This window comes from Microtus oregoni, unplaced genomic scaffold, assembly GCF_018167655.1.
Source record: "Microtus oregoni isolate MIOR12 unplaced genomic scaffold, Mior012 000000F_ref0000247, whole genome shotgun sequence".
In the NCBI taxonomy this organism is placed as follows: Eukaryota; Metazoa; Chordata; class Mammalia; order Rodentia; family Cricetidae; genus Microtus; species Microtus oregoni.
The window spans coordinates 12,828,352-12,840,527 of record NW_024543059.1 but is presented as its reverse complement, the minus strand read 5'-3'; the positions used below and the strand labels follow the sequence as shown (position 1 = coordinate 12,840,527).

At 45.2% G+C, this 12,176-nt stretch overlaps 1 protein-coding gene across 1 annotated transcript in view; it reads left to right on the top strand.

Moving 5' to 3' along the window:
* The window catches only part of Adamtsl3 (ADAMTS like 3), a 224,845-nt gene that overhangs the window by 95,816 nt on the left and 116,853 nt on the right, over positions 1–12,176 (top strand). The window contains exon 6 of the mRNA XM_041662229.1: positions 3,222–3,458. Within this exon, the coding sequence (XP_041518163.1) occupies positions 3,222–3,458 (237 nt within the window). The remainder of the gene's footprint in view (positions 1–3,221; positions 3,459–12,176) is intronic.

Below are 12,176 nucleotides of genomic sequence, written 5' to 3'. Positions count from 1 at the left end.
TTTGCTGGGGCACACATGCCATAAAAGAAAGGGACAGCCCAGCCCCAGATTCATGTGACTTATTCATCTCTGCCCTCCTCCTTTTTGGTGTAATTTCAAATTCCTGGGGAAGTTTGACCTGGTATAGACCAGATGTGTCCTGGCCAAGGATGACAAACTGGGCCACCCATTGGGCAAGGGCTAAGCTCAGGCAGACATCCTAGACTTACATTAGCTAGCACTCACTGTATTTTTAAATCTTTACTGACTTATAGAATTCAGCCTGCCAGACTGTTCAGCCCCTACAGAGTGCTTGCCACACCCGTGAGCCCAGTGCAAGGGGACACATCTGTTCCCAGCTTTCCTCACACTTTTCTTTGGTTTCGAAGAATTTGAAAGAGAACACTGACCATGGCTTGTGGGAAAGTAGGTGATGTCATCTTGTCATCGATCTTCCTCGTGGTCACACGGAAGACAGAGTTCCCATTTCTAAAGAGAAAAGTTGTCAACTTCAGTCTGCTGTGGTTTGCTTTTCTTCATTCATCATGGCCTGAGATAAGATTTTATGCCGCTAAGACAACCAAAATGAATACACTGTGGGAGTGTCGAATGTTTTACACCAGTATAGTGAGCCCACAGAAAAGTCTGGTAAGCATGGTCTGCTCCTTCCCTAACTATTTCCAAAGGACTTGAGGGTGTTTGCAAAGACCAAAGGCACAACCCAGTTGTTGCATAACATTTTGTGTGGAAATGCAAGGTGAGCAACTGTCCCTAGACTGGGACAGCATCAACAGCCGAAAGAATGACTCATTCAAGTTAAGCTTTCTGGGGTAAGTGAGTTTATTAGGGGTGCTTAAGGATGATTATGGACAGTTCCGTTTTCCTAGAAGTCTCACGCACACCCCTCATTTTATGTGCCTCTAAGCTTAGAGTGGAATTGACGATACAGAGCCAGCTTCAGCGTGATACTTAGTGGGGCAATGGATGTGACTGCAGACCCACACACCATGCTAGCCTCTGGGAAATTGATGCTGATTAGGTACTTCTACCAAAGACTGCAATGGTGTAGGCCAACGCAATCCAACCCTAGGAAGGGTGGCTTGGTTTTCTCTGTCTAGGAAGCAGAACAGCTAAACGGTGGATTGCAGCAAAATGGAGTCACTGTATTGAGGATTAGGAGGTCTGGCCCCATTGTAACAGTAAAACACGGGTTTGATATGGGGGAAAGGTGATACATGAAATAAACTATTTTTTAGAAGCATGTTGAAACATGTTCTTTTTTTTGAGAAAATAGGGTGAGATTTTTTTTTTTTTACCTCACAGTACTCATCTGAATAATGCTAGCTAGAACAAAGAGTTAAACTGGTCACAGTGGCAGGTACATGGCCGAGACAGAGCAAGGAGGACCAACTGAAATTCCAAGTGTATGCATAGCTAGTCTGGGCTGCAGAGACCCTATCTCAAAAATCAAATGGAAAAAAAAAAAACCCAGAGTAACAATGACACATAAAACCCCAACCCCAAGCTCAAAGAGTTAAATGCCACTGCCAACCTATAAAGGAACTAGACAAATACCTTTTATATGTATTCGTCCTCAGGGCAGGGTAAGAAAAGAATCTGTAGTCCATTAAAATGGAAGAAGTCTTGCAGGGTAAGAAACGCTAAGAACGCAGGCTGCGTGCGTAAACATTTAAGCCTTCTCGACTTCACAAGGTGCCCTGAGCCAAATGACACAGTGAAGAGGTTTCCAGAAGAAATGACCAAATTTGATGACCACATTTTCAAAGACCAGGTATAAAAAGGCAAACTTACAAGACTACCTGTGAGGCCTAAACAATAAGAAGGAAATGGAACTGAAAAGCAATGAAATGGCCTTATACATGTCTGATTAGAAATTATAATATCCAGATGGGGAAGAAGGAACCAGAAAGGCAACCGTATAGGGTGTGGCTAACGGTGATACCTTTCTCGAGGACCATTTCACAACATAGAGTAGTCCATAAAATATGCATGCACTTGCACTCAGAGAATTTTATTTTCAAAAATAAACCCTTAGGGAAGAGTCAAGCTTTGAATAAATATTTAAGTATAGGAATCTTTGTAAATTGTAGCTTATTCATTTTAATATAAACTCCCCCCCCCCCAAGTTCTTAGAATGAACATTAATGATCTTCGTAACAGGGAAAGTATAAAATGATAGAAACCGTTTTCGGGATGCCCACTTGTCTCATCCAGCATCTTGCCTTGGAACTATCTAGAAGGAGGAATGCATAACCTAAGAAAAAGGCCTCCTCCGAGTCTTCAGCACTTGTACTTTTTACTGTTCATGGGAGGGAGCCCTAGAGTGTTGGGCTTTCTTTGCTTCTGTCACAGACAGAACCTCGCACTAGTTTGCTGAGGGCAGATGTTTGGTACCAGTGAGGAGCAATGGGAGACGAGAAAAGGAAAAGGCAGGCGCATCAAATAGCAACAGAGACACAGCCAGCAGCTCTCCCAGAACACAGATGTTTGGACAAGACTACACTCCTTCCTGGGGATTTATAGGCAGTTAACAGTTGCTAGGGGTGGGTGTGGGGGTATCTGGGGGAACATAAAATAAGACAGGAAAGTAGAGTGACAGCTGGTTGGCCAGGGGAAGGTGTTCAGTGGGAGAGGAGCAAGAGAAGGTAATGGGGGTAAATATAATCGAAATACATCATATACGTGCCTGAAAGTATCTTAATAAAGCTCATTATTACATAGAATTAAACTACTTTAAGAAAAAACACACACAGCAGTTTGGGGCTAAAATGGGAGCAAATGACCCCGTTGAAATGACTCCCAAGGGGCAGGAATGATACTGTTCCTGTGAAGACCTTGAATCGCCTTGGATATAAAGGCCTTTGGTTCCCCCCATGTCTCAAAAAGGAGACTGCTATTCATTTGGTAGTTTACACACGAGATGGCTAAACCAGGCTAAAATTAGCACCTACACAGGATGTGCCTTAATTAGCTGGGAAAACACCTGGTTGGAAGAGGGATAGGATTAATAAAATGCTCCCCTTGGCAGGTCAGCCTTGCAGAGACCCCTGTGGAATTCCGCAGTGTAGAGATGCAGGTTCAGTTTGTAATCTCAGGGTGTCGGGAGGCCCGGAGGAAATAACGTGTCTTAGCGGAGACAGGTGGGGTCTGGTTCAGCCTTCCCCTGCCCCCGTGGCTGGTTAATGTGCCCGGGCCACACGGTTCCTTATGTTTCCCTACAGGACTGCCCAGCAGACTCGGAAGATTTCAGAGCCCAGCAGTGCTCAGCCTACAACGACGTGCAGTACCAGGGCCACTATTATGAGTGGATTCCACTATACAATGACCCTGCTGCCCCGTGCGCGCTCAAGTGCCATGCTCGGGGACAGAGCTTGGTGGTGGAGCTGGCACCCAAGGTGCTGGATGGAACTCGCTGCAATGCAGACTCACTGGATATGTGCATAAGTGGCATCTGCCAGGTAAACCACACCTGCCATACCTGGCCTGGGTTTGGGGACATTCCGTGTCCATTCTCAGTAAGGAGGTTTGGACCATTTCAGTGTAAGTGTATTCCCCGGGAGAGAATGTGTGGGCTTTAGGGAAATGATAGAATTCTCTCTCTCTGTTCTTCTGATCCCTGAGAAAGGTTTTCAAAATCTTGGATATCCAGCATTCCAATCATGTTTTCCTTATTGAATGCCGTATGGCTTTTGCCTGTGCAGAATCAAAATATATGACTTCTTAAATTCTCTGGGATCAGGAAATCTCCAACTTGGGCATACAAACAGAATCCCCCACACACACCCGCCCGCCAAAGCGTTTGAGATAGTGTAACCTGCCACTCCCACCTAGAGTTTCTGACTCTGTCCGTGGGAGTGAGGCCCAGCTTTTTGCGTTTCTCTTCAGTTCTCAGAGCTACCGAAGCTTTGCTGCGGGCTCCAGGATCACACTCTGAGATCACTGCTCTGAGCAGGCAGTACTGACCTCTGGGATCAAGATCGGTCCAGCAGGTGGGCCTGGAGATTTTGGGGGAGCTGAGAGGAGTGGGACCAAGGCATCAACACCAGTGGATGGCAATAGCTGAGAATTTAGGCAGGTTCCAGAAACAGCATGCGGACTACAGGGGCATCGTAGACTTCCTTCTTCTTCCTTTGATCTCTAAAGGATGTTTCTGTGTGTGTGTGTGTGTGTGTGTGTGTGTGTGTGTGTGTGTGTGTGTATGAGAGAGAGAGAGAGAGAGAGAGAGAGAGAGAGAGAGAGCATGTGTAGATGTGTTAGCTCACATGAGAATTGGTGGAGGCTTAGAGGCTGACATCAGGCATCCTCCTCAATTTTCCTTCACATCTTTTGAGACAGAGTCTCACTGAACATAGTTTGGCTGATCAGCAAGCCCTAGTGATCAGCCTATCTCCTCTTGCCCCCACCATTACCAGGGCCAGGATTATAGGTGTGTGTCACAAGGTCCTAGGAACTTTACCAAGTGAGCCATCTCCCCAGACCCTGGAAAACAATTTTTTTTAAAGGAGAATATAGAGTTAATACATGAAAGTATGAGGAAGGCTTGGAAATAGAGGAGGGGAGCAGTGGGAAGGGGTAGGATATGGTAACAGGAGATGATTGCAGTGTGTGTGTGTGAAATGCATAATGAAGCCCATTAATTTATACATTTAATAAATGCTAATATAAAACAACAAATCTCTAGTATTCCATCGCTTCTAGAAGGCTCCGGGCAGTAACAGTAACTACGGCAATCAGCCCAGCTGCGTGTGAGAGAAAACACAACATCTATCTTCCCTTCCCCATGGCCTTTCATGTTTCTTCTTCCTCTTTCCTTTGCCCCCCCCCCCATTTTCCAATCACCCATTTCCACTTTCAGGTTCCTTCCTCCCTCCATTCCTCTTTCCCTTTCTTCCTCCTCCCTTTTCCCCTTCCTCCCTCCCTCTTTCCATCCCTCGCTCCCTCCTTCCTCCTCTTCCTCTTCTTCTTCCTTATAAATGCCATTCTGTGTTCTCTGCCTCCCTCAGTGGTTTATGATGGGCTGTCTTAAAATCCAGGAATCCTGCCAAGTTTTTCAGAACCTTCCTACATAGTTTTCTGCTACCTGACTCCTCAGCTGTTTTAACATAATTTTTAAGGGGGTACCTAGAAAAATTTAGTGTAAGACAGATATTTTCCACACCCCTTCTTGTTCCTCTACATGCCCATCCTTCCTACTCCTCAAACATCCCATCCAAATTATACAGATGTTACATCTGATGAGCTGCGTGGAGATAATGTGTCATTGCCCAGAGCAGGACTTATAGTCATCATTCCCTCCCTTTGTTTTCATTTCCACTTCAGGCAAAGTTTTGCCATATACTTGTTACTGTTTTCAAAGTAACTGTGTAGCCCAGGCTAGCACCAAGCCTATGGTTCTTCTATCTCAGCCTCTTGAGTACTGGGAATCCAGGCTATGATGTACTCACTAGTGTTATCTGAATCATTTTATCAACATAAAATTCTCCATGCTTTGTCTTTGCATTCCTCTGTTCCCCTAACCGCTGGGAACCAGCAGAAAAATTCCAAACACGTAGAGACAACGTATTCCCAAATAACACATAGGCAAGAATCTCACAACAAAGGAAAAGTTACTTTGAATTCAGCGAATATGGAAATACAACTTGATAAAATGTGTGTGATACAACGAAAGCTGCCCTCAGAGGGAAATTTCCAACCCCAAAGAAGGCTCCAAGATGGTGCATCTATGCCTTAGGAAGCTGGAAATGCACCACAATTCAATGCGAGTCAAGCAGAAGAACTCATGAAAATGAGAGGAAAATCCCAATGAAAAGAATTGGAAATGAAGAGATAAAGGAGGCCAAAGTTAGATTTTTAGAAATAGCAGTAGCATTTTATAGCTATAAAACAGACTAAGAAAATAATGAGACAGAAAGAAAATGTCATCAGAAGTAAGCATGAGACATCACTCAGATCAGACCCAGTGGACAGTCAAAGGACAATGAAGGAGTAGCAACAACCCTGTGCTCATAGACTGGATAGATGAAATGACCATATGTTTTCAAGATAGGGTTTCACTGTGTAACACTGACCAGTCCTGAATCCACTGTATGGACCAGGCTGGCCTTAACTCACAAAGATCCACTTGCTTCTACCTACTGAATGCTGGGATTAAAGGTGTTGGCCACCACAGTTGGCTTAATGTCATTCTTAACAGTAACAAGTTAGACAGTTGCTTGCTAAGATCAGGAACAAGGCAAAGATGTCCCCCCAGCTCCTCCTCTCCCTGCCACTGCCTTTCAACAGACTAGGAATAAAAGAAAAATATGCTGTTTGAGGAAAAGACCAAAATTATCTTTGTTTACACATGATTTGATTGCATATGCTGAATAAAAAAAAAATAAAGCCTCCTGGAACTAACAACTGATTACAAATAATACAGTGTATATAAACAGGTTAGCTGTACAAAAGTCAAAGACTTAAGGAAATACAACTCCACTTACATCAGCATCTCCCAAGGGAGTTGAGCAAAGTTGGAGAACCAGCATTCTACAGCCTCCAGTCTCTATATAAAGTGACAGCAATCAAAGCAGTAAGAAACCAGCACAAGAAGAGACAAACGGGAAGTGGTCTGTAGTGGAAAGCCTAGGAATAAGTCCATAGCCAGCCAAGTGATCTCCCAGGAAGCAGCAGTGAGAGAAGACAGTCCACAGATTGTGCTGGGATAACCGGATATTGCCATATAAGCACTCTAAACACAGACTGGCCTCCTTCACCAAACATAACTCTGTCACAAATCCAGATGCAAAATGGAAAGTCTTCTTGAAGTTGACACCGCAGCATCCAGCCTCCCCTGGCTGCCTGCCGATCTCTCTTTGTCCATTGCCTGCCCTGCTCTGTCTTATCTAACACTCCCTGTTGCCAAATCTTGCCATGCTCAACGCTTGCTGTTCCATTCTTTTGCATTATAAGCTGTCCAGGATTTCCCTCTGCTCCAGCCAGTCCGCCCTGGGGCTTGTCCACTGCATAGCCATACTTCTCACCAGTTCGTGGGATTTCGCTTGTTTCCTTCCAGCCTCTTGTCAATGCCCGGCATTACGTTTGTGCTCAAAATGAGCTTGTTGTCAGTAAAGGTGACGTAGAGGGGTGTGGCTGAGCGCAGTGGTACAGCTCCTTCCTAATATGCAAGGCCCTGTGTTTGAGCATCAGCAACGAGGGAGGAATTCATCCGGGCTTCTTCACTCCGAATGAAGCGATATTAGACACCGAGGTGTTGGAAAGTTGAGAACGAGTTAGATATACAAAGAAAGGGCCTGGGCTCATGACATGCAGAAGAAGGAGGCAGCGTCAGGTGTGTGTAAAGGTATCTAATCTTCTACGGGGCTGAGAGGTAAGGTGTGGTCGTTGGAAGTTGGGACTGCGTGTGTGAGTGGAAGGAAGCAAGTTGTTAACTTCTCCCGAGCGCTGTCGGAAGAACCGCTGAGTGATTTTCCAAGAAACAGCTCAGATGGGCTTGCCGCTAGAAAGGTTACCTCCCTGGTAGTGTGCCCGGATATTTGGAGGGGGCAGGATCCGGGGAAACAATGGGAGGTCAAGTTTGGACTCAGGAAGGCTGCAAAGTCCAACAGTGGGTAGGACGACTGAGGAAGGGGAGGGAACTTTAGGAAGGGACGGCATGTTGTTTAGGACCGCTTGGGTGAACGGATGTGGGGAGCGGAAGGGGGTCGCTTGGTAGACTAGTGAGGTCATCAGGAAGACAGAAAACGTTGGGTGGGAACGAGATGGGATGAGCTTGGTACACCTGTGAATAGATAAGTTGGCTCATAATTTAGATCTGGGCGGGGGGTGATGCTAAGGTCCTGGTATCTAACCTAATGCCCCTGGGTACTCAGTCAGGAGAGCAGAGGACTGACCTTGTCACTGAAGGGGAAAGCATAGGAAAGTGCCCCTGATGCCGACTGGATGGAAGAGACTATGTGTCGTGCAAAGACCATGAGCGAGAGAAGAAAGGCTGGGAGAATATTGCACAAGGAAGGTTAACAGTGCCAGTTATTTCAGGGGCTTCGCGAGGCTCTGGAGGTAGTTGATGAAAGCTAGTTGGCGACCTCGGTTTGAGTAAAGCCTGTGACCTGGCGAGAAAAGGCATTGGTGGTTAGCAGACTTCACTAGTTTCCTGGGGGTATGCCACAGACTTGATAGCTTAAAACAACAGAAATGTGTTTTCTAATACCCTGGAAGCCAGAAGTCCCAAATCAAAGCTTCAGCAGGATTTGTTCCTTCTAGAGAGAAAGCTCAGCCCATCCCTCACTCTTCTGGCTTCTTGTGGTTGATAGTCAGTCTCCACACTCCTTCCTTGTGGATCCATTGTGGCAGCCTTGGCCTCTGTCCTCATCTAATCTTCTCATCTATCTCTATGTCTTACTTTAAAATGAAAACAAAACAAAATCAGGACACCTGCTATTCTTCCCCGGATGATTTAATCCCAGGATTCTAAATTGAAGTTGCATAGACTTCCAGCTCACTTCCTGTAGTACATGGTGTCATCTGCTCAGAGCTGGCTGATGGCCATGTGGCCTCTCCCTTAGTGTCACCGAGATTTGGCCTTTTCAATGGGCAAAAAATGAGACACAGCCTTTCTTGTATGCCCTTTCAAAAAATGTTCAATTCCAGAAACATTCTATATGCCCAACAGGATAGCTGTAACCAAGGGGGCCTTCAGTCGACCCGATTTCAAGTTTCCTGGCCTCCTCTGGTCCTCCCTGTCCAAACTTCCCTTTGTTATCTAAATCCAGCTTCCTTGTTTGCCCGGTAACTCCCAGCTTTGGAAGAGGTCTGCAGGATGATAGCAGATTCCACTTGTGAATTAGCCCGTTTTAAATGAGCGGCTCCCATTGTGTGTTTGTGAATCCATGCTGCAGGAAAGGGTAATGTCTGTTTTCATTTTCCAAGGTGAATGCAGGCCATCTGAATAAAAAGATGTAGAGATTTCCCTGTTGAATGCAGTATCTTCCCTTCCTCAGGGAAACACTCCCTTTTTGTCCCGTGTGGCGGCTGTCAGCAGTTGTCAGGGAGAAAGAGTCAACTATGTGAGTCACTCTGCTAGCCTCAGGATCACTGAAGGGAGCCCTGATGAGTATCTGGCACAGACAATCATTTTTGCAAGTGTGTTTACAATTTTCTCATTTAAAGGAACATGTCACAACGCTCCTGGGAGCAAGTTTGCATGAGCCCGAGAAAGCAGACAGCAGGAGACGGTCACAGGCCTCGCCATGGTCTCGCTGAATGAAGCTTGGTTCTGCTTCTGATGCTTGCCGGGCCAGCTCTGCGGATCAAATTCCATCATTTCTCCCTTTTTCTCCTCCTCTTCTTCTTAGGGGTGTGTGTGTGTGTGTGTGTGTGTGTGTGTGTGTGTGTGTATGCATGCGTGCACAAGTGCCCTTCGATGCCAGAAGAGGGCATTGAACCTTCTGGAACTAGTGTTGCAGGTGTTAGTGAGCCACCTGACAAGGGTGCTGGCAACCAAACTTGGGTCCTCCGCAAAAGCAATGCACACTCTTAACTGCTGAGATGCCTCTTCGGCACCAGGTTTGATTTCTTATTTTTGTTTATCAAATTTCTTGGCAGCTAATTAGATGAAATTACTTAGAGTTTGTGATAAAATAATTTATGAGGGGTTAGACAGATGGATCGGCAGTTAAAAGCCCTAACTGCTCTTCCAGACGATCTGGGTTTGCGTCCAGATGGTCACGGGTGGCTGACAGTTGTCTGTCACTCCAGTGCCAGGGGATTTGATACCCTCTTCTAACCTCCTCAGACACTGTACCCATGTCGGAAGCACACAGACGCACATGCAAACCACACGCCCACACAAAATAATAACTTTTAAAGTAAGAAATAATTTGTTATAAAAATGTACAATGGGATTTATGAAAAGAATAACAAGTAACCCTGGGTGTCTTCTGGAGATTGGGAATTATCTAAGCACCTGACTCACGAGCCCAGCAGCAACTGATGAAGCAGGAACAGTAATCTTCCTACCCAAATGGAGACGATACATTTTGTTTATAAGGAAAATGGGTGTCCAGAGGGAGGTAAACCCCCAGAGTGTCTTCGTCTGTGTGAGCTATAACAAAGTACTCCAGAGCAGATGTGATAAACAACACAAAGGTGCTTCTCACAGCTCCGATCTCAGCACTGGAAACACAGTTGTTTAACGGGAGCCTACTTCCTTATTTCAGACAGCTGGGCCCTCTCTTGTAAGAGACAAGAGAGGTCTCCAAGGTCTGTGTTCCAAGGGTACTAACTAATCCATTCTAGTGGGTTCTACTCACATGCTCCAACCTCCTCATAGGGGCCGCACCCCAAACACTATCACTACGGGGATCAAGACTTCAAGACATTTTGAATTCTAAAGGGATACATGCACTCAGATGAGCGTACATAGCTAGGAAATGACTGAGCATGCTCTGTTTAAGCTTCACATTCTGAGCATGATCCTTGTAAGGTGATAGTTCAAGAAAGAAAGACGAAAGAAAAATGCCTGGTCATGCTCAGTTCACGGTCATAGCATATATGTCCAGAAAAGAAAGATGGCAGACAGGATGCCAAGTTTGGTCTAGGTTACACAAAAGAATAAGTTGGAGCGCCTCGTTGATTTTGTCTCAGTCTCTAAGTTTTTCTGTATTCTGTGATGAAATAAAACGAAAAGATGACTGAGGTCACGCTGAATGAAAACGTTTTCCTCCCAAAGGTGATCACCAGTCTTGCTCGGCAGTTCAGGATATTTTTGTCTGGGTATTTGTAAAGCTAACGTCTCGTTGAAAATGGGACGTGCCAGTCAGTCCAGCAGAAAGAGAGCTCAGCATCATGGATCCAGACTCAAAGACATACATGCACGTGCGCACACACAGCCCTGCAGGGACACTGCTCGGACCTGGTCAGAGTGTGAACTGCAGAAGACATGCTAAGGGGGAAGTTCACAGGAGCCCTGGCATTCGGTTACTCCTGCAATAATTTAAGGCCATCTACCCTTTTCCCACTACAAAGTCACTGAATTTTCAAGTTTTCTCATGTTGGACTAAATTCTTTGCAGCCTTGTAGCTTCTACCATTTCCAGTACACAGAAAGGGGAAAGGAAACATGAACATTTTAGAGGTTTCGTTTGTTTTGTTTTCCTTGGGGAAAAATGGAGATCTGGATTTTAACATGAAACTTCCAGTTCTTAGAAAATAAAGTTCTCTGTCACCGACTTGGTTTTGTGTTTGAAAGACTGGATCGCAATCCTTATCCCTGACTTGGTTTTGTGCGTGAATGGCTGGATTGCACTCCTGTGTGATATCATAGGCTAGTTTTTTTGTTTTGTTTTGTTTTTTTCCTGAAGAAACCAACAACCCACCAAGGGCAGTGGCTTAAAGCAATCAAATGCTGTTTTCTTGCTAATGCCCCTTGCCAACGTAGACCATTAGTGTAGTGAGGAGCGGCAGGCAGCGTACAAAAAACTCTCCCACATCACATTAGGATATCTGCTCTTGTAATGTTGCAGGGACCCAGGCTGAGGGAGACTTTATCCTAACGTCACACTTTTAGTATAGCTACAGTAGACAGAGAGACCATGAGACTCGCATGTTGACTCTTCAGCCTTCTTAACAGAACTGACACAAGCCAATTGGGCTCATATTTTACTGGTCAAAGACAGTGACAACAGGTCACTTCTTTAGCAGTTTCAGATATGGGTTCCATCGCATGGGGCAGACTTTAAATTTGCTCCGAAAACCTGGTTGATTACTCCCATGACATTTGGACGACAATTATTCCAGCATATCTTGCAGGCAGGTTGCTGCTGCAGGTCCCATGTTTGTAGCTGTGTGATAGTGATGCTTGCTTTTCTTCCCCAATAGTATATACAGAGTACCTTCCAGGACCTTGGTCACTAGTCTGTCGGGATAAAGTGTCCAGTTAGGCACCAGCTCAATTTCAAATTTTCTCTAAAGTAATATCCAGTTTTCAGAGGTATCAGGCAAAAAGTTCATTCAAAAAATTGTTTGGCTCTTAAAGAATTAAATTTGATTTATCTGGGAAAATCCACATTTTGCTTCATTTGGATTAATGGCACTTACTTAAGCTCCATCTGCCTGAACTTTGCAACTGTCTTTGCTGAGTTTCTGTTTATAGACGACTATGCCTTCCAAGAACCACTGCTC